We start from the raw sequence: 24,179 nt of genomic DNA on the forward strand, positions 1-24,179 counted from the left end.
TCAGAAGCTTTCTCTAATACCATACAAGGATAATGCCTGTGCTAAATGTTCTGATAATTCTGTTCATCCCTCTGTTATAGAACTAATCATCTTATTTTAGAGTAACCCATTTCTCTGTACTTCCCTCTATACTGTGAACTTCTTGAGAGTTAGGACAGTATATTTGATCTCTAGAACCCTTAATGCTTAATAGGGCTACTTTAATAGGCCATCAAAACAGGGCAGTGTCCTTAAAGAAGCATACATAATGAAGTAATATCTTAATACATTATATAATACTAGAAAAATATATAATCTTGAGACCATGGGTTTGACACAGTACATATTCAAGTTATACATACCTAAACTTTCCAAACTGCTGTATTGTTTCCTTTGTGTTTAAGATTATAAACTCTTCCTACTCAGTTAATCTCAATACTAGATAACTGGCATAAAAAGAAATATAGACAGAAAATCATTTAAAAATACAGTGTGGGGACACTTGGGTGGCTCAGCGGTTAAGTGCCTGCCTTTGGCGCAGGGCGTGATCCTAGAGTCCCAGGATGGAGTCCCACATTGGGCTCCCTGCTTGGAGCCTGCTTCTCCCTCTGGCTGTGTCTCTGCCTCTCTCTCTGTGTCTCTCATGAATAAATAAAATCTTTAAAAAAAATACAGTGTGAAATATACAACTAAGTACCAATATTAAAAGCTTAAAAAAAATCAAAATTCACAAAAAGACTAATGAACATTTATGTCATCTAAGATTATAAAGTTATTTTTAAATACTTCAGTTATTAGCTCATGCTAATATTTAACATGGTACAGTCTTAATGATAAAACTTACTGAAGGAAAGCTGCAAAACAGAATTAAAATATATTTAGTATACATATAATGATAAAAGTTCATTGGAGAATAGCATTTAAAATGATAAGTATGTTATCTTGAGGCTAAAAATAAGTCTCAATTATTTGCAAGAATATTTCAAAGATTTCTAAGAATCATTTAAAAGCATAAAATTTAATATATTTGGGATTATCCACTGTATACTACAGAGCATGAATTTATACAATAGATGAGTGCTTTCAATAAAAGTGAAACATAAAGCAGTAATGGAAACAATTTACTAAAATTTGAAAATACTAATATCAAAACTGGTTATTATAGATTGTTATTGCTAATCTACAGTCAAATACACAAATCAAAATATTTTATTCTTAGTGACTAATTAACAAATCATTGGAGATTCTAAAATTTTGATCATTAATGTTCTTGGTTTCTCTTACGACCTTACTACATGCTCTACATAATTAGCAATGCATACATAATATATCTTCCAAATCATATTATAGACTTTTTAAGGAAAGGAATCTGGTCTTTGATTTTTACTATTACATTGCTTTGAACAGAGCAAATGCTTAATAAATACCTGATAAAAAGGCATACTAAATGCTGTACACTAGAATTAATATTTCTAGTGCTGCATACTATGTTTTAAATGTTCTATATCCTTTAAAATGCTCTGAATTATATATATACCACAGATCCATGACTATCATACCCTTTTTACTTTTTTAAAAAGATTTATTTATTTATTTATTTATTTATTTATTTATTTATTTATTTAATTTATGATAGACATAGAGAGAGAGAGAGAGAGAGAGGCAGAGACACAGGAGGAGGGAGAAGCAGGCTCCATGCCAGGAGCCTGATGTGGGACCTTGGGCCAAAGGCAGGTGCCAAACCGCTGACCCACCCAGGGATCCCTATCATACCCTTTTTATTTTATTTTATTTATTTTTTATTATTATTAATTTTTTATCAGACCCTTTTTAAATGTAGTCCCCTACACATGTCTTAAAAACTCTGTATCTGGCCAGATATAAACTTAAAATTTTCAAACATAAAATAAGTATGAAAAAAGATGTGTTATAATTTCCAAAAAAATGACCTATTTAGTCTATATCAGTCAATTTTTAACAAATATTTATGAATACCTACCATGTTTGAGGCATGGAGCTCAGATAGAGAGATAAACATTCTAGGTACTTACTCTTAAAAATCTGACAGTTAGGGGGACCTGAATGACTTAGGAGTTAAGTCTCCCTTTGTCTCAGGTTATTATTGCAGGGTATTAAGCCTCATGTCAGGCTTCCTGCTCAGCGGGGAGACTGATCTCTCTCTCCTTCCTGCTCCTGCTTTCTCTCACTATCTTTGTCACTATCTTGGTTTCTCTTAAATAAAAAAAATCTTAAAAAAGAAATCTGACAAAGGTTGAAGATTAAACACAACTGATGAGTTATATAAGTATGCAAATATGTTAAAGAGCAGCACAGAATTATAATAAAGCATAATGGAGAAACAGTCTGGGTACATTAAAGGTAGTATCTATACAGGTTAAAAAAATTCTATTTAGTTCCTTGAAGACAGAATTAGTATGATATCGATCTACGGACCTCAAACCTTAGGACTAAGTAATTTGTTTTAGTCATCAAATATTTACTGACTACCTATGATGTGTTAAGGCTAGGTTCTTAGTAAAGTACTAGAAATACAGTAGTGATCCAGAGAGGCAAAATCCTTTTCTTGTAAATCTTCTGGAAAAATCGAAGTTTGCTAAGCTGTACATATAATGGTTTCATGAAAGTCTGAATTTATTGAGCTTTAGTTTTGTTTTTGGAAGGCTGTCATACAGTAGCTTCTTTATGAATATATTATAATAGTATAAGCTACTTGGATATTTTTAATGTTTTAACATATAAAGAATGGATATGGGGCACCTAGGTGGCTCAGTGGTTGAGCATCTGCCTTGGTGATCCTGGGGTCCTGGAATCAAGTCCTGTATCAGGCTCCCCATAGGGAGTCTGCTTCTCCCTCTGCCTATGTCTCTGCCTCTCTCTGTGTGCCTCTCATGAATAAATAAATAAAATTTAAAAAAAATAATGGATATTGGGGTACACCTGGGTGGCTCAGTTGGTTAAACATCTGTCTTAAGCTCAAGTCATGAGCTCAGGGTCATGGGATCAAGTCCCGCATCAGGTTCCTTGCTCAGCAGGGTCTGCTTCTCCCTCTCCCTCTGCCCCTCCCCTCTGCTTGCATGCCCAGTCTCTCTCTCTCTCTCTCTCTCAAATAAATAAATAAATTTTTTTTAAAAAAGTATAGATATTACCCTATTATTAATAGAGGTTAAAATAACTATTTTTAAAAGTATAATTGACAAGGTATTGAATACAATATAAGCTAGTTTATAAATGTTAAAAAATGAAATTAAGAAAGGCAAGGTAAAAATATTTAAGACAGATGGTTGTCTTTATTTTTTTTTTTTAAAGATTTATTTACTCATTTTTAGAGAGGGAGGGAGAGAGCAGGGGGAGAGGCAGGGGGAGAGGCAAAGGTAGAGGCAGAGAAACTCTCAAGCAGATTTCACCTTGAGTGCAGAGCTCTATATGCTGGGCTCAATCCCAGGACCCTGAAGACATGACCTGAGATGAAATCAAGAGTCAGATGCTTAACCGACTGTGCCACCCAGGCACCCGTAGATGATAGTCTTTAAAAAATCTAAATGAGGAGTGACTTGGGTCACTGAGTCTCTTGAACCTCCAAATCTTGATTTGGCTCAGGTCATGATCTCACAGGTGGTGGGACTGAGCTATAAGGCTGCTTCCAAGCTCAGGAGGGAATATGTTAGAAATTCTTTCCCTATGCCCTTTCCTGGACTTGTACTTGTTTGTATGCATGTATGCACGCGCGCGCTCTCTCATAAATAAATAAATAAATAAATAAATAAATAAATAAATAAATAGATAGATAGATAGATAGATAAAAAGATCTTTAAAAAAAAGAAAAAAAAACCAAAACTCTAAATGAAATCTCTCTGTCCCTATGCTTTGATATCTGACTTTTAAAGTAAGTTGTGAAAATAATTAATCAAAAAAATTTTTAAGAAGTTGTGATTGGGTCAAATTTTGCACACAGTGCTATGCTACCCTTTAGTCTTTCATGAATGTAATACGCACTAAAAGTGTGACAACTAATTCAAAAAGAATATGAAAGGCATTTACTATGATAACAGATCCAAGATTCTAGCCAACAAGTGAGAAATTATACTAACAGAAGCAAGATGAAATTAAACCAGAATAATGTTAACATCATTCATGTTAAAAATTTTTTTTTGAATGATGCAATGAAGGTGGTGATGCTAAAATAAATATCTAGACCATAGTAAGTAGTAATTCTATAGTCTTTGTTATTTAGGTCCCGTGGAAAGGAATTGTTAGAGAAAAGCACAGGCTCTAGAACCAAATTGCTTAAGTTTAAATTCTAGCTCTGCCATTTACTAGCAGTGTAACCCTAGAAAAATTACTTGACCTTTCTGAGCCTTGATTCTCTCATCTGGAAAATGGGAGTAATAAGAGTATCTGCTTCATAGGGCTGTTATAAGAATTAAATTATTTAGTATTTGTAAGGCTTTGGAAGGAGTGCCTATACATAATAGGTTCTATATAAATAATAGCTAATGATATTATTAGAACATTAGTTTGAATTCAGGGTAATGTATTTTGAGAAAGGCAAACCAAAGTATATTTAAAGAAGTAGTTTTTAATCTTTCTTAGGTCACCAACCCTTTAATGGCTATAGTTCTTTCTCTAGAAAAAATTACAATAATTACTTTCAAGTGGTTTGTGGATCTCCTGAAAGCCAGCTAGGACCCCAAAGGTTATGGGTATTACATGTTAAAAATCTCTAACCTAGAAGAACATAAACAAGGTGGTAAAAAAGAATGAGGTCTGGAAACTATAATAAAGAGACCAGTTAAAAGGTTTGTGCAAATATTTGGCTTCAACATACTTAGAGCATGATAGTTGCTCTCAAATTTAAAGCATGGCCTCAATAAAGAAGTACTCATGTTTTACTGCTCCAGATTACTGCATAAGGTGTTAGTTGCAGAAAGGCATACTGGTATTCAGAATAAGGAAGAAAACAGTCTAAATCCTCATCTCCTAGGAATATAAATTTCAGTGTTAAAAAAAGATGAACTAGTTCAACTCTAATGATCCTACATAAAATTCATTCAGATTATCAATGAAGTATTGTTAGACACTTAGAGACAGAAGTAAACAAAATAAAAAAAAATCCCTAAAAAAAAAATTAAATTAAAAAAAAAATCCCTACTCTGATGACACTAAATCTAGTTGGCAGAGATAGTGTAGCCATTAATCTGGGAAAACATATTTCAGAAAGCAGCAAACACATGTTTACCAGGTCATTTTCAAAATATCTATTAGTTAGGAAATATGCTATAACTGTCTCTTATACTAGTTTTTGAAGGACTAAAATACAGCTGCTGCTTTAACATCAGATACTGAGCAATTTAAAGTGTTTTTTTTTTTTCTTTAAAACATACTTAACGTTCCACATCATAATACTAACCTGGAGTTGTTGAAAACAACAATAACGAACTCAGTGGTCTCCAACTAATTTGAAACCTTACCGACAGATTTGATATTCACCAACCAAATACTTACTTGATTCATCATTTTAATAAAAGTACTCTGAATCAAACACTCTTATGGTGGGGGGGGGCAGGACTTACTTAAGTCACAGAAGAATAACTAAGAAATTAGAATTAGAATAAAGACTTGAAAATTGCTATATTTAAATTTCATAAACATTCATTTTCAAGAGTAACCTAGTGACTACTATGATGTCAGAAATCTGAAGCTTGATAGTTACTCAGTATTTATTGATATTTGCAAATAATTACCTTTATCACATACTTTTTTTTTGTTTCAGGAAGTCTATCATATACTCATACTTATTTATAGATATGTTTTCATATCCTGATCTCACTTGATACAAAATAAAAACAAAGCAAAGCAAAAGAATACAAAGCAAAACAATCACAGCCTTCTAAAATATAAGGTCAAATGTGAAAGTGATGGTTAGGGGTAGAAACTGTGTTATATAATTAGATAGTATGGCAAATCTGTGTTTTATAAAAATAATCTTGATCTACAACATTTGGAAATGCCCATTTCAGCTTAGTATCCCAAATGTATGAAGGGGTAAGAAAATAAAGCCCACTAGTATGGAAAACACATTTAAAAAAATAGCTTAACCAAATAATTAAGATAGTGAATTTTAAGCAAACTTTTCTTACAATAAAAGAAACACTGAAAAGCCATATATTTCCACCTATTTAAAGCTGAACTTGTTTTATGAAGATCTACTTGCTAGGCTTGGAAAATCTGAAGTATCTTAAATTTTGGTAGAATTTTCCAGGAAAACACTGACTGCATGTTTCTATCTGTAGAAATTAAACAGACATATTTTTAAATGCCTCAAAAGTATCAAACAGAACTAGTGTTAAAGAAATCTAAAGACATATTTAAACTAGATGGCTCATAGGTCATCTAAGCAAAAGTCTAATCAGGTTCTCAAGTCACATCATATAATTACCTGTGTTTATTTCCTCTGCAATTTCCAAATCTTCTATTTGAATCATATGATCTAACATCTCTATGAAATGGTCTCTCATTTCTTCAGCTGACTCATCACCAAATTTATAATCACATAACATTACAGTAGATCCCGGAATGGGGACAAAAACTCGGTGAGGGAGGATGTGAAACTCTTTTTCAGAATCTAAAAGGAGGAGGAACATTATCAATATTTAGATAGGTCTGTCACTAGCATCAGTGATATATTTGCATGAAATATACACTAATAAAAATAAAACCTAAAGGATCTTTTCATTTTCTAATTGATCATATACAAAATTGCTCTTACTGAATTCTGCTTTACCTCAATACTCCTGGTCTCTGCAAGGGACTAAATGATATTCCTATGAAATATAAACTTAACCATTGCCTTCAATGTAAGGATATTGTTTTTTGTAAGTTATATATTCTTATATTATCCACTATCCTATGAAGGAATAACTAGGAGAATTTTGTTCCTGGTCTCCAATATTGTTTTTCTTGTTTAACCATACAAGCACTGCATTTTGTAAATATTTCTCTTCTTTATGCAAGTTTAGAGTCAAATTAGTGGCCCATCTATATCAAGTGTACAGGACATAATTGCACACCTTTTGCACTAATCTTACCACTGACTTTATCTTATCAGATCTAGCTCCCATTTCAAGCATGTGTAGGGCATTAAGATACATGTTTTGTATACTAGTCTTACTACCAACTCCATCTTGCTTTTTTATTTTCCCTTTGCCTCATTCCTATTGCTAATATTTTTTATCTTGTTAGATTGTAGTACCTTTTTGTAAAGTCTTAAATTATCTTTAGAAAAAATAATATGGATCTAAATAAACAATAAATGTTTCATTCTTTGAATAGTCACAAAGTAAAATATATTTTCCCCAATTTCTAATACTGTCACTGTTCTACATAAACACATAATTATTGTTTGGTTCAACAACATCAATTCTATTGAACTATTAACAAAGACAGAGATTTTGTGTAAAGAATCACCTCTTTCCGCAATGGGTATGATTAAATAAGGTACCAATGCACAGATCAAGCAGAAAACTAGGGCTTACTTTAAAAGCAATCTGTATTTCCTTGTCAAGAAACTAGTGGTAGCTTTATATGACTACAAACTGAAGATGATGAAGAATGCCTTAAGTGTCACAGAAAATGCTATGACTTAAATTCTGTGTTCCTGCCAGATTTGCTTATCTTGTTGTCATATGAGAACTGGGAAAAAAATTTCTCTTTGATCAGACTGCCTCCTAGCTGTAAAATTATATTCCTGCAACTTTTACTGTAGCATGTATATTGCCCACACATTGAAATTAGGAATGTATTTTATTTTGGGCTACAGTTTCTTAAAACTTGTTCAAAACTTTCAAAGATGGCTACAATATGTATGTGTAATTAGCATGCAAAATTTTAAAACTATTTCAAACTGCATTAATTCTAGTTTGCCTGAAAAGGAAATAAAACATGCTTGATATAAAATCAAATGTTGCGAAGCCTTGGTGGCTCAATCAGTTAAGTGTCTGCATTCGGCTCAGGTCATGATCTCTGGGCCCTAGGATCTAGCCCTGCATCAGGCTCCCTGCTCAGTGGGGAATTAGCTTCTTCCTCTCCCTATGCTCCTTTTTCTCTCTCACTGCCCCTGCCCCTACTTTGTGCTGTGTGGCACACTCTGTCTCAAATAAATAAAATGTTAAAGCATTAGTTACAGTAATTTTAAATTACTCATTAAAAAAACTTAAAAATTTCAAATTAAAAAGTTAAATTAGCCACTTAGTATCTAAATAGAACCAAGTTTTCTGATTGGTCTGAGCTTAAAAATGGGAAGATTACTTATTTATTTATTTATTTATTTATTTTAAAGATTTTATTTATTTGACAGAGCATGCACAAGAGAACACAAGCAGAGGGAGAGGGAGAAGCAGGCTCCCTACTGAGCAGGGAGATGCGGGGCTTCAATCCAGGACCCCAGGATCATGACCTATGCCAAAAGCAGACGCTTAACCAACTGAGCCACCCAGGAGTCCTGGGAAGACCTTTTTAAAAAACATACTTGTCACAAAGTATTCTAAGAATCCGTTAGGAATATTCCCACAGCAGAGCATCTAGTTAAACATTATTTGAGTAAGTCCAAAACAGAGTAAAAAATTCAAGGCAATTTAAGAATTGTGTTTTTTTGTAAAAATAAAAGCAGAATATACATCATCCACTAAAATACACTATATGTTAACCATTTGCATCTGTATGATACACTTAACATGATTGTTTTTAAGTAACCAAATATACTGATTACATTAAGTTCTCAAATAATGATATTTTTTAAAAATTTAAAAAAGTTGTTTTACTAGTTACAAATAGAATCCTAAATCATCTACTGTATTATAGAAAATTGTGTAGAATAGTTGGTATCTGAGTTAATTCTTAAAAGATGAAAGACATTTGTATGAAGCAAACAGAAGTGCCATCCAGAGAACAAAGCCACGACCAAAGGCAGAGGAATATAAGTGTTCTTTGAACACAAGTGGTATGGATGGATATGAATGTAGGAATGGAAGAAGGTAAGAGACCTCAATTTTCACAATGAGTAGATCTTCTGTTGAGAGTAAGTTGGGTAAGACTGAATGTAGGCTGAACGCGAATAATGAAGCTCTGGAATACTTAAGGGGAATCTGAGAAGGGGAAGACCACAATAAGTTAAAGGAATGATTGGACTTCTTATAATTTTGTCATTAACTACTAAAGTTCTTTCATCTGGATAGCCAGAATTCAAAGACTATGTTTATTTTAAAGATTAAGTAAGTAAAGTTAATATGCCCTTTGCAGACTTCTTAGGCATGCAAAAATATTCTAGTTCAGCTTAATTTCATGGCATACATGCTACATTTTACCATACTACAAATCTATAAAATCTTACCAGTATATAAGAAAGATAACCTAAAGTAAAATGAAAACTAAATCTAAAATCTAACAATTTGGAGTATATACGTTCAACTTCAAAATGTACGTTAAAAAAAAGAGGGATGCCTGGGTGGCTCAGCGGTTGAGTGTCTGCCTTTGACACAGGGCGTGATCCTGGAGTCCCAGGATCGAGTCCCACATCGGGCTCCTTGCATGGAGCCTGCTTCTCCTTCTGCCTACGTCTTTGCCTCTCTCTGTCTCTCATGAGTAAATACATAAAATATTTTTTTAAATGTATGTTTATTTGTATTATTACACTTGCAATTTATTCTTTGATTGTGGTATCTTAAGATCAACTAACATGTTGCTGAAATAAATCTCCTGTTACCAAAGTTTAAAAATATATAAATTTATATTGCTTTCTTTTTGAAATATAATATACTTCCCAAAAATTAAAGTTAGGAAATTTTAAAGACAACTATCAAGTAATTCTCTTTATTATCTCCAATAAAATAGTAACTACCACTTACTGAACATATAGCTTACCAATTTGTATTAGGGGCTTTACAAACATTATCTTTTTAAATCTCACAATCTCAAAGAGTAACTACTGTAATTCCTATTTTCTAGATAAGACAATGGATGCTTGGACAGACTCAATCATTGGTCCAAAGTGACTCCCCGCTAGTGGCAAAGTAGACACAGAACCCAAGTACATCATTCCTCTCTTTCCAACAAACTACACTGCCCATTCATTCTCTTCACGCAGGCCTCAAAGGCTACTCAATTACCAGTGAAAACTTTTTTTTTTTTTTTTTTTTTACCAGTGAAAACTTTTAAAAAAAATTTAGGATAACATTAGATGATGATGTTAACTCTAATACATCACATTTAATGTATAAATATTACAACTGCTGTGAGAAGTCATTTTACTGCTTCACTATCAGCAAAAATTTCAAAATACTAGCCTACTTATTAATACCAAAACAGTCATACAATACCAGTTTACGAAGCATTGTTAGATGGAACAGAGTATCTAACTAATGTGTGTAATAGAGTAGATCTTTGGCATTAATGGTAAATGCATCCCCATGTCCCCGAAAATCCTAAAATTCACAGTTCAGTTGTAGCACATACTATTACTCAGAAAGTGAAATAATGTTTTGCACCACTAGAGTTATTGCATACACAAAGTTAAGTGGTAAAAACAAGGCCACCCTGACATGAGGTTGATAGGCTGACTGGGTGACTAACTGGCCAGGTTTTACATACTTCCTAAAACAAATATCTCAATCCAAATGCTGCATAGAAGATTCAAATTCACGTCTCAGTAAAACTACACACTATTAGTAAATGGAGTTTCAGGGTTATTTGTGAGTACAGGAAGGACAAATGTTAAATCTGGCAATTCTGCTAATGTATCATACTAGGAATATAAAAAAGATTATGACTAGGCCACCAAACCTAATATACTAGCTATCAGCAGTACTACAAAAAGAGTTTTTCCTATAAACATAAAAATATTCCCTTAACAAGCAAATATATATGTTTCTATTATGTACATATTCAACTGTGAATTGCAAATGTACTCATACCTGAATGGTAGAACAGAGAAAAATGTGTAACTTTGAAAAGCGTATTCAATGCTATAACTTGAGTAAAAACTATTATTAATACAAATTTCAGAAATGGTATAGTTTACACTTCTTGAAATGGAACAATTATAAAAAGGTAAGACATGACCCAGGCTTTTTAAAAATCTAATAAAGTATGCCAGAGTAATATTGAGTATATAAATTAAGAAAAATTTAGAAAAATGTAGTATGAATAGATTAATTGCGTATATACCACAAATTAATACCTATTAAAAATTTATTATATAATACTTAACACTAATATTTTTATTTTCAATAATTTTTTAAAAATCTCAGATATTAATTTTTAAAATATTAGCTTTAAAATATTAACAAAGGGGCACCTAGGTGGCTCAGCTGGTTAAGTGGCTATCTATAGCTCAGGTCATGGTCTCAGGGTCCTGTGTTAGGGTTAGCCCCTCATCAGGCTCCCTGCTTAGTGGGGAGCCTGCTTCTCCCTCTCCCTCTGCTGCTCCTCCTGCTTGTGCTCTTTCAAATAAGTAAAAAAATCTTAAAAATAAAAATAAAATAGAATAAAATAAAACAAAATATGAACACAGTTTATCCATTCTGGCAGACATTCATGCCCTCCCTATGACTGTTAAATGCTGACAAATTTGTTGTTATAAGGTGTTCCAAACATTTTTTGGGGGTGGCAACTGAAAAGTTGTCATTCACTATGACAATGAAAATTAAAAGATGTCATGTTATTATAAAACATAGATATGGGTAGTTATAAAAGATAACATATCTACTACATTTTGATATCCTATTATTTTTATCAATTCAACACATGCAAAAAATGTTCTTAATTTTATACTCATAACTTTTTTTTCTGGAATTTCATTCAAAAGCAGATCTTCAAATAGCATTTCACAACGATCTGCCACTGTATTCAATATATCTCTCTTCATTGCCTATGAAAAAACAAAAATTACAATAAGAAACAAAACTCATTACTTTAAATTTGTACTATTTTATTACCACCCTCCCCCAACACAATTGACTTTCCTATATAATCATGTCCACCAAAATAACTGGTACATCATTCCATTTTTTAATATCCATTTATTTAACATGCTTACTGACACATGAACAGTTAAGTGGCAAATTTGCCTAACCTTCATTTAAATAATTTAAACCAAATAAATGAATGAAATTTTTCCACTTAAACAAATAATGTTAGTGTTCCAAATTAGGAAATGTGTAACTATGACCAAAGTACCAGTCATCATTTTTAAAATTTCTGAATTACCCAGATTATAGAATCCTACCTAATAAAACTTACAATAAATACTTTTCCTGTTATTTAAAAAGTTTTATTTCCTTCCAAAGGAATGATTTCAAATGCACTAATGTATCACAGACTCTGGAGCACTGGATAAATTTGTATAATACCAATTCAAAAAAGGCATTTTAAAATAGATACCCTGCATATGAAAATCTTGGGACCAATTACAGTGTATATATGGACTAGCCAATAGTTTGGGATTTGATTATCAGTTAAAATCAAATTAATAATTATGAAATCTGAGATTGAAAAAAAAATTTAGCATTTTTGAGTAGTTATATTAACATGCTTCTGTTTTTCATATACCAGTTATTCCTTTTGTACCTGCACAGCATCTTTAACCTTGGGTTTATTGCTATGAACATAGGCTCTGCATTTCACAGCACCCTTAAGGTTTACAGAGCCGCTGCAGATCTGGACTGTGGCTGTGGATCTGTGGTCCGAATTCAGAATCTGAAAAACAAAATCTATTTAGGTTCTAGTAGCCAACAATTATTAACTATGCGAAACATTTAAACATTTTATAACCCATTTCATGAAGCAAGATAGAATTTTTGACTGAACCAAATGTTTGAAAATATTTCCCATAAATTCTTAAAAGGCCTCCATATTCTTCCTAAGTTATATATTATTTTCTGAGTATTTTAAATGCAGTCTAAAGTTAAACACAACTACATCTAAATTTTTTCTAACATGACTACCTAAAATAACATTATTTATTTAACACGTACACTAAAAACATATTATTTGCAGATTACTCAGTTAAGTATTGTTACGATGAAAAGATGTGTAAAGAAGACATATATATCTAGTATATCTTCCATCTAGTAAGACATATATGGTATGTAATATAAGATTTGCACAAAAAATCATTGGAATACAGAGGTTGTGATAAATTTGCTAAAATGATAAGCAGTATAAAGACACTCACTTAATTATACACTTTTGACTCTTAACTTCCATAGGCTAAAAGTAATGCTATGTGCTCCCCTGCAACAAAAAGGCAAGTCAACTGTGGTTGCCACCAGAAAAATTGCCTTTTGTCAACAAAAAGGCAACCAACTGTGGTTTTAAGTGGTCGCTTCTATCTTACAATCTCATTTTTCCATAATCTAAAGAATGTTAATTCATGCTTAATTTTGAGATGTTTCAGATATTTTTAACCTTATTATTTTAATAAATGCCAAAACAAGTAGAGCATTAAAACAGTGAAAGTACTACTGGGAGCCTATAAAATCACAATGGGAACAAAAATTGTGATTTTAAAATAGGATACCCCAAAAGAAAATAAATAAATAAATAAATAAATAAATAAATAAATAAGAATACCCCCCAAATGAGACACAGTAAAGATAAAAAGTCTAAGTATATTTGGAATAAATAGGGTCAATTCTGAAGAACAAAAACAAATCATGAAACTTTGAATATTGCTATATGTGCCTCTGTAATAAAGAATAATCAGGAACTGAGGAAGAAAAATGATAAAGAAGCAGAAAGGCTTGAATATGTGGCTACTGAAAGCACATGAACAGTCAATGTCTAATGTAATTCAGCCAAAGCTAGTTTGTTTTTTGTGTGTGTTTTTAATAATTTAAACTTAAACACAGCAAAAGTCTTATTGCTAAGAAATCAGTCACAGACCAAATAGTTCAAGAGGCTCCAAGTCTGTTTAAAAAATGTCTTTTCAAACCAAGCAGCAGGGTAATAATGCTCATACTGTATCTGGAATAAGCTTCCTATGATACTTGTATCATACCTGTAGGGATCATCAATGTATCAATAAGGTGGGCTTCCTTTATCCACTATATATTTTATTTTATATATTTAATATCTAACATATGTTTTATGACATATAACACATTTATAGTATGTATGTATAAATTAGGGCACTATTTTCCAAAAAAGACTAGACTATATAATACAGACTATACACATACATATAAACGCACACATGGAGAGTTTTCAAAAGATACAAGCATTGACTTCTTTCTGGTGGAAATGTACCTGTGTTCTACAAATGTCAACTGCTTTTGGTTTCTTTGGACTTAGGAACAACTAGCTAACAAAGAGGCTCTGGGAACCTAACTTGGTCATAAATGGAAGAATTTCTGTGACAATGATATGGTTATTTTGGAGAAGAAAAGATCCCTCTGGTTATGATGACCAAAAGAAGCTACAGAAGTGGTAGCATTTGGGGTAGATCTTAAAGTGCAGATAGGATTCTGACTGACTGAATGACAAAGAAAAGATGGTACTGGCAAGACACATCGCCAGAAAATAAACATGATTTTAAAGGCATAGAAAGCAAAGATCTAAAACAATAAGTATGATATTAATGAACAGGCACCCTGAGGCTATGAAGAACCTTAAATTAGACTTTTCTAAGTTGTCAGTATAGAGCACTTAAGGAATTTTAAACAAGGTGATTAACACAATCAGTGCCTAACGCTTATACATACTCAATAAATACTTTGTGGAAAAAAATAGTAAGTAGCAAGTGAATGGATGCAAACTGTGATTCAGATAGGATAATTTGAGGTTACATGCAGGATAAATTGGAAATATAGAAGACATTCCAAGATATATACAAACAAAGGTATCAGGATTTTCAGAAAAGAATAACTTTGGACAGGAATGAATGGATGGAGAGAGACCAGTTAAGAGTTACTTAATCCAGATAAAATAATAATGCTGTAAGACTAGTGGCAGTAAGACTATAAGGAAAATAAAAGATGAACTAACACTGCAAAGGAAGAATCAACAAGACTTAAGGGAGGTTGAGTAGGAAAAATATTTACTACTTATTATATATTAGTCATTTTAAAGTTTCCAGCTGGCTGACCAGTGGAATGATTGATAAAAAGATACTATACTGTATGATTTTTATACAGTATAATATCGATATACATTTTTATACATTTATATACATATAATACATTTTTGTAATTTTATTATACTGTATATTTATAATATTAAATATTATAACAATAAATCATCTCTCATAATATTCTTTCTTCTCTATATTCCCACAGTGCACACATCTACCAACTCCAATTTTATCACTAAAATAATTTTAAGTAAATTATTTAAAAAACCAAGAGGTCACATAACCATATCTAGTAAAAAAGCATATAGGTACAAGAATAGCTTTAAAATAAAGGATACTTCTAAACTCAAAGGCATTAAGAAGAGAAATTGAGAACTCATTTTGAGTAGAATTAAGTCCAATGACAATTTAGTAAATACTGTTAAACACAGAGAAGGAAGAGAAGAAATTAAAACATTCTCCTATGCAAAATTACTTTTAAGTCTATTTTACTCAATTAAAAAAATATGCAGTATTTGTATCTGTATAAAAATATACAACAAGGGACGCTTGGGTGGCTCAGTGGTTGAGTGGTCTGCCTTGCGCTGAGGGCGAAATCCTGGAGTTCTGGGATTGAGTCCCACATCAGGCTCCCCACTGGGAGTCTGCTTCTCCCTCTGCCCATGTCTCTGCCAATCCCTCTGTGTCTCTCATGAATAATAATTTTTAAAAAATACAATGAAAAATATTCCGTTCTGCATGCATACTTTTAGGAATAATTAGTGGTTTTAATTTTTTATTCTTCAAGATAGCCAAATTTCAATTCTGAAAAGATGTGTAATTTAAAACAACCATATAAGAATATAAAAATTGCTGGTAATGTGTGATTTTTACCTAGAGAAGGTATATACTTCAAAATTTAGTATATGACAACTCTTGGCACAATTGTGCACACATCTTTTTAAGTTAAGAACTACAACTCTGCTCATAAAAACTACATCCTAAAATATTACACACATATACACGTACATATGTATATATTAGATGTTATATATTTTTAAAAATTACATATATATTTTTAAATTACTCTCTATTTGATGCTAAAATTTTAATAGCCTTCAGGCAAAAAACCAAACTAGGTCTTATTAAAATAATGTTTCTTGGAAATAAATTTCCTAGAACTGGACATTTTTACACTTTACATCTCTAAAATTCTTTGACTTTAATTATAAACATAAATATAAAATATAAATATAAAATATAAATATAAATATAAAAACCAAAACAATTTCATTATAGTTACTCTAATAAATAATGTATTTTAGATAAGTAGTATTTTAAAATATTTACCAACTGTGTTAGCACTTTGACATCAAAAGAATGACTAGCTGCTTGAACATTTCCTCTCGAATATTTTTTCTGGGAAAAAAAAAAACAACATAAAATTAAAAAAACCCTCAAATACTGACACTGGCGTGGAATACAAAAGACAATTTAGGAACTATCCTACATATATTAATCAACTTAGAAGAAAAGAAAGTCTTGTTATTTGTTTTATATTGGCTTTTTCTCTCTCTCTCTCTCTCTCTCTCTATATATATATATATATATATATTACTTTGTATATTGTCTATCAATCAGTGTGTACTCTTAAAAACCTTTAATTCCCTACTTTTATTCCTGTAAAGCAAGGATTAGCAAACTATAGCCTATAGGTCAAATCCAGACTACTTCTAGTCTTTGTAAATAAGTTTTACAGAACATAATCAAGATCATTCATTTACATATCATCTGTGGCTGCTTTCATGCTACACTAACAGCTGAATAGTTGCTAGAGATCATGCGGCCCACAAAGTCTAAACCAATACTTGGTTTTTTACAAAGTTCACTGACCCTTGAACTAAAGAGATTACCAAAGTTCGTCTTCAGATAGATCAAAGCTATTTAAAAAGCCTATAAGGATGCCTTCTAGAAAATGACCAAACCTGGTCTTTAAACTGCTATCAAAGTAGTTTTAAGCAAGCAGTTTGCAATTTGGAAATAGAATTTAGTTGACACACACTCCCTTCTTCAGATTTCAGGATCCAATTAATTCAAAATAATCTCTTAGCATTTTCTGGAAAAAAAAAAAAAACATTTATTTGCCCTTTACTTTTAAAAGACCTTAGAAATTAAAAAAATAAATAAGAAATAGATGGGAACTGTTTTCATGAAGGTGAGAACTACAGAAAAGATGACAGAAAAGTCATCTTTTATTTTTCCTTAAGCACATATAATTTCATAAGTAAAATGATTTTCTTTCAACTCACCTGTCCTTCTAAGAGGTCACAATCTTCGTCTTTAACTTGTCCATTAATCAAATAAACGCCATTTTCTATTTGCTTAGCCCAGCGTATAAGTCCGTTCTTAAAAGGAACACAACATGGATATCTTTCAGATATAATGCCACCTCTATTAAACTCCCTAGGGTCCAGTTTTTTCCACCTAATACACTGAAATGTTAATGTGGTAATCAGTAAGGTGGTATTTATTTCTTAACATTTTGCCATTTTTTCTTCATGTATTTAAAAAAATTTTTGCGGGACGCCTGGGTGGCTCAATGGTTGAGCATCTGCCTTCCGAACAGGCTGTGATCCTGAAGTCCCAAGATCGAGTCCCACATCAGGCTCCCTGCATAGAGCCTGCTTCTCTCTCTGCCTATGTTTGTCTCTCTCTCTGTGTCTCTCATGAATAAATCAATAAAATTAAATTTTTAAAAAAATTTTTGCATATAGTTGACCCACAATGTTACAATAGTTTCAAGTGTACAACACAGTGATCCAATTTATTTATAGTATGCTCACGAGTGTAGCTATCATCTGTCACAACACTATTACAATATCACTGACTATATTCTCCATGCTGTGCTTTTATTCAGTTTCATAAACAACAAAAAAAAAAGGATATCCCCAAGTTTGGCAACTTAGCCATATTTAATAAGAGTTTCTCTAATCTTTATCCTAAACTAACATTGTATCACACACTTGGGAGGCTTAATAACTAAATACATGACCAAAGTCAAATAAAATTCAGTAATTCCCATTATATTAAAAGAAAGTGAGAAAAGAGAAAGAACCTCAAAAACATATATATTAAGGAGAAAAAAAATAAGCAAGCTCCAGCAAAAGAAGAGAAATGAGATATGAACAAAAGAATGTACAGAAATACAAAAAAGGACTAGAAAGGAGAAAATAAAATCAAAGAAAAGAAAGACCAGGGAACCGTGGGTGGCGCAGCAGTTTAGCGCCTGCCTTTGGCCCAGGGCGCGATCATGGAGACCCGGGATCGAATCCCATGTCGGGCTCCCGGTGCATGGAGCCTGCTTCTCCCTCTGCCTATGTCTCTGCCTCTCTCTCTCTCTCTCTGTGTGACTATCATAATAAATAAAAATTAAAAAAAAAAAAGAAAAGACCAAACAGTATACCTTTTTTATATATTTAATGTAATGATGTTTTACAATGTACTTAGCTACATGTTAATCAACAAATATCTATGAAGTACCTATCATGCTAATACATTAGTATTATGATGCTGTCCTATCTTTTTTTTTTTTTTTGTCCTATCTTTAAATTTCTAATTTGCTTGCGGTAATAAATTAGTCACCCATAATATCATTATAATTAGCATGTGATTTTTGAGGATTATAAAATGGCATAGACAACCAGAATAAAAGCAGTTCATCTATTCAACAATGACTAAGGAGAATTCATTTTGCCCTGATACCTTTGTATTTTTCTCCAGCGTATAGCTGACAGAAGTGGTAGACAGCGGGATGTGAATATTAACATGAACTGTACACTCTAACGGAAGCCATGAGGTTGACAGTCCATTTTGGTACTTCCAATCTGCTGGTTTTGCTGAACTCTTTAGCAGTGGGGAAGGTGGAAAAACATAAAATACGTGATTCAGGTAAAATACGTGGATCAATAAAATACTATAAAACGTACAACCTAATTAACTCACACAAGCTGATACCTAATATATTTTGGTCAACTTCTCTCATCAAAGGGCAATAAGTTAAAACTAAATAGAAATAAAGCATGCATTAAATTCACTACCCTTCAATACATCCCAGGCAGCCTTGGCAGCTCCATTCCCCAGAGGTAGGTTGAAAAGAATCAGACAGTTCATGTAGAATTCTGACAAGTCCTCTGGTTCTTATCTGTAGCTTCAACAGTATCAAATTAGAAGCTTTTGTGTGTAGCAAATAATCACTGAGCAACTATCAGGTGCCAGATATTCTCCTTTCTGTCCTATCCTTGCTAACACTACACTGCAAAGTTACTTTTTTTCACATTGCTTTTAGACAACTTAGCAAAACATTAGTCTGGATTCTGCTAGTAGATGGCTTACTTAACTACGCAACTAACTACCAAAGGCCCAGATGCTTTTACTACTACCAGCCTCTCAAATATAATACTAAATGCATAAATAGGTAGGGGGAGCTTAATAAAAATATTTGAACAACAAAAAATAAAATATCCTTGCTTGTAATGAAATTAATCACATTTCAAAATTTTAAAAAACTGCAGGTGGCTGTGGACACCAATAGGAAATGAAAGCACTAAAAATTATTAAAACTAAATAACTGAATTTTATTTTAAAAATACTTTGCAGGGATCCCTGGGTGGCGCAGCGGTTTGGCGCCTGCCTTTGGCCCAGGGCGCGATCCTGGAGACCCTGGATCGAATCCCATGTCGGGCTCCCGGTACATGGAGCCTGCTTCTCCCTCTGCCTATGTCTCTGCCTCTCTCTCTCTCTCTGTGTGACTATCATAAATAAATAAAAATTAAAAAAAATAAATAAATAAAAAAATAAATAAATAAAAATACTTTGCAATACAATTTTTTTTTTTTTTTTTTTTGCAATACAAATCTTTTAAAAAGCAATTTTTCTTACCTTTGGATCACGGATATCATAAGTTCGACAAACTATTCTTTACTGATTAAGGATAGAAATAACTAAAGAAAGAGAAGTAATTTTTGATAATCAAAAGAAAATAAGTCATCAAAAAATAAAAATAAAGTGCATGCATCTAAGGGTTTTTACAAAATCATACCACTTCATATAAAGATATATATACACATATATTTACATATGTTTGCACAAATACATGTACATCTTGTAAATAAACACATATATATTCACACTTTGCACAGACTAATACATGTACACAAAAATTATTCTGACTGTAATACTTGTGGTGCTTTAACTATTCCCTATTGCTTAAAATCCTGAAACACTTGCAAAATTTCCCTCAAATACACACCCTCTATAAAAATAGAGGTGCTGTTTTGAATGGAGTCAAGACTGAAAATGTTTATTGGGTCAAAGCGCCTGTACATGGAACTTTTAAATACCAAAGGAGTTACCAGCTCAGCTTCTGTAGGAATGGTCTCTTCTTCAATTTATCTTTTGCAAGGCCTAATTTACTGGGCCCTTACACTGCTTCGCTCCCTTGGTATGGCTGCCTCTTGCTCAGGAGATACTCTTGCCCTGGCAAGATACAGAGGAAAGCAGCTAAGGAGGCCCTAAGGAGGCTTCCAGTGTCACTTGTTCTTGGCTAAAGACAAAAAAATTTCTTGGATGTCCTACACTGTCCAGCTCAATACATCTGTGCTTTAATTGGACATTTTGAATTGGAGGTGAAAATTCAACAAGATAAAAGCATTACTTTGCCTGCATTGTCAGGCATCTACCACTCAGCAGAGGATCTACTGAGCTTCAATGGACAGGGGCAGTTAGCTGGTAAAGAGTTCAGAATCCCCAGTCCTTGCCATCTTTCTCAAACTCTTTAACAATCCTGAGGCATGATTAAAAACCATTATTACTAGTACTATTATTGGCAGTCCTAATTATGTGTTATTTACAGGAAAAACTTCCAAATTATGCTTGTTTTTAAAATATAAGTAAATGGGAAAAAAACTTGCAGGAACATTATTTTGATATCATATAGTTTAAAACATCAACACCTAAATAAAAGATACTTTTTTGTAGAAGAGCAAATGTGAAGTGTCACTCTTTCTGAGACCTCTTCTTCTGTGAAATTCCAGAGTCTCCTTTTACTCAAAGATTTTTCCATAGCAAATATTAGCTGAAAGGGAGGAAAACACACATTAACTTAATACAAAATAAGAGAACAAAAGTGAGTGCAAGGAAAAAGATAATTATAATGTCCCTAAGCTCCTAATTCGTTTTAAAATTCTATGATTCTATCATTAAATTTTGTTTTCTTCAAAAAAGAAAAAAAAATGAAACTGATTTATTAACCTTTTGGATTCCATTTTCAGAAATCTATAAAATTTGAGTTTTAAATATAAAAATACAAATCATTGTCATCAATCTGCTGGACATGAGAAATTAATTTTGGGCAATTAGCATTTAAGTTTAAAAGTACAGAACAAAGACTATTTTAATTAGAATGAGAAATGACAAGTGATATTTAACCTATAAAAATGAAGCATGCCACCCACTTGAGATTTATTTAAATGTCACAAAAAATGTAAGGCACTATATACACATAAAATATACTAATAATGTAAATTGAAAATAAAAAAATCAGAAATAGTGACATACATTTATGCCAGAAATAAGAATTATACAAATGCATATTTGATATGAGTGGAGGGTCATAAACTTTTAAAGATTTTATTTATTCATGAGAGTCACAGAGAGAGAGGCAGAGACAGAGGCAGAGGGAGAAGCAGGCTCCCAGCAAGGAGCCCAATGTGGGACTTGATCCCGGACCCTGGGGATCAGGATCTGAGCCAAAGGCAGACGCTCAACCACTGAGCCCTCCAGGCATTCCAAGGGTCATAAATTCTAAACTTCCTAACAATAGTGTACACAGCCAAACCTAATCTGTTACCTAATTCACATTGTCCATAAACTGAATACAACTGATGAGAAGAGACGTAACTTTCTTGATAATAACATCAAAAGAAATTTCTTCAAAGGTGATAGTATGTAACATAACAAAGTTCTCAACAATGACCTTATGGGAGACACTAGTTTTGTAAGGTTACTTCTTACAAAGTTCCTCACTATGGGCAGTGGAAAAAAAGTCAGAAAATGGAAACTCAATAAGGCCCGAAATACAGCCTTTCTAAAGTCTTATTTGCCTCTTAGGAATAAAACGATACAAAAGCAAAAGGAAAAGATAAAAGGACCAACTGTATCTCTCTAGCACTGAGCCCACATTCACCTTCTTCAATCCAGTCCCAATCACAAAAGATTTACAACCATCGTGATTAAGCACATACACGTTTAGATTATATTTCAAAATGTCAAAGAAGTTGAACAATTGTAAAAGGTACATTTATTTACAATGGAAAAAAGAGCAGAAAGTTGAGTAACTTGCCAGGGGAGGGGAATATCTCCATTTTCTTCCCTTTCTCCCTTAGGCACAAATAGCAAAGATTTGATGTGGGACATTTGACAGGCACAAATAGCAAAGATTTGATGTGGGACATTTGACAGGAAAGGTTACAAAACTGGAAGAATCTGTAGCAACTATGATTTTTATGAGCTACAGACTTTTTTACTAGAAAATTTTTTTGATTCTGTGGGGTTTTGCACTTCTCAAGATTATGGGTCCCCCTCTCTCTTGGGGTGGGAAAGAACTTTTTGAAGGCTCATCTGGATCCTGAGTATTAAAAAAAAGATGAAAGTTGCCTGCACAAAGTTTGCTTTAGATTTGGGTTTAAGGGGAAACAGCTTGTAGACCTTCATATTTATTTACAGACTATGTTGTTACCCAATTTACTGATATGGGAGTAAAACATACAGGAGGGGACTAATGATAGATACTCTGCCCAGGAATAAAGAATAAGTATCTGATTATGTTTTACTCTCAGGATCTTGAGAAAATTGAACAGGTGAAGAATCACAAATCTATCACTTTCACATTATACCAATCACTTTGAACTAGAAGGAAGGTCTAGCAGAATATTGCTATTGTACAAGAAAAATTGTTAAAACCACTATAATTTGTCTCATAATAGTAAAAAATTATCTTTATTTTTAAAGACTTTATCTATTTATTCATGAGAGACATGGGGAGAGAGGCAGAGACATAAGGCAGAGGGAGAAAAAGGCTCCCTATGGGAGCCTGATGTGGGATTTGATCCCAGGACCCCAGGATCACGACCTGAGCCAAAGGCAGATGCTCAACCACAGAGCCACTCAGGTGCCCCAATAATAACTTATCTTTAAAGTTATTTAAAAATATATAGCTTTGATTGAAAATAGAAATATTGACTTTTTTTTACACTCAAAATACCAAGCAGTTGGATGGAAAAAGCTATTTCAACTTAATCCCAGCATAATTACGGAATGCTAACCTAAGTATGCTTAGGATCACTGTACATAGTATAATCAATTAAAATAAGATATAACTTTGGGGCACCTGGGTGGTTCAGTCAGTTAAGCACCTGACTTTCGATCTTAGCTCAGATCTTGATCTCAGAGTTGTGAGTCCATGCCCAGCAAGGAGCACACTTCAAAAAAAAAAAAAAAAAAAAAAAAGTAACTGATCATATTAAGAATTTCTGATATTTCAGACTTACTCTACGCAGAGCATTTTGACAATCATTTCCCATTTCTAAAGTTGTAATGATAAATACTCCAAGAACTAAAAGTCCCCCTGGTAGCATTCTGGACACCTAAAAATAGAAATATAGTATTAGTTAACATAAGCGTTTGGCATTATATGAAATCTTTTGTGTTTGATAAGCTAAAAATTAAATCAGTAAATACTGAGTACCAACTATATACATAGCACTGAGGTGGGAGCTTTGAAAAACAGGTAAAAATACTGAGAAATAGTTGATAACCATGATGAATGGGGCATCATTATGTACACAATCTTCCTAGACTGTCCTTAATTTTTGGCCTTTATAACTAAAGCCATTTAATACTATTAATAATGACACCCTTTAGCTACATCAATAAACCCCTTTCTCATGAGATCACAGACTGAAATATCTTCTAAAATATTTTCAATGGCTTCTACTGTCACCTAAATAATATATAAATGTAT

At 32.6% G+C, this 24,179-nt stretch overlaps 1 protein-coding gene across 6 annotated transcripts in view; it reads right to left on the reverse strand.

The window, feature by feature from the left end:
• ODR4 (odr-4 GPCR localization factor homolog) overlaps positions 1-24,179 on the reverse strand; it is a 39,661-nt gene that overhangs the window by 6,554 nt on the left and 8,928 nt on the right. For 5 of the 6 annotated variants that reach the window (XM_072830865.1, XM_072830867.1, XM_072830866.1 and 2 more), the window contains 9 exons: positions 23,707-23,802; positions 21,127-21,233; positions 20,039-20,075; positions 18,863-19,003; positions 17,410-17,505; positions 16,451-16,519; positions 12,619-12,747; positions 11,830-11,920; positions 6,437-6,622 (listed from right to left, as the gene is read on the reverse strand). In XM_072830865.1, coding sequence (XP_072686966.1) covers positions 6,437-6,622; positions 11,830-11,920; positions 12,619-12,747; positions 16,451-16,519; positions 17,410-17,505; positions 18,863-19,003; positions 20,039-20,075; positions 21,127-21,233; positions 23,707-23,802 — 952 coding nt within the window. The remainder of the gene's footprint in view (positions 1-6,436; positions 6,623-11,829; positions 11,921-12,618; positions 12,748-16,450; positions 16,520-17,409; positions 17,506-18,862; positions 19,004-20,038; positions 20,076-21,126; positions 21,234-23,706; positions 23,803-24,179) is intronic. The other variant, XM_072830870.1, reaches the window with a different exon arrangement.

The sequence above is a fragment of the Canis lupus genome, chromosome 6, assembly GCF_048164855.1.
Source record: "Canis lupus baileyi chromosome 6, mCanLup2.hap1, whole genome shotgun sequence".
Taxonomy (NCBI): domain Eukaryota; kingdom Metazoa; phylum Chordata; class Mammalia; order Carnivora; family Canidae; genus Canis; species Canis lupus.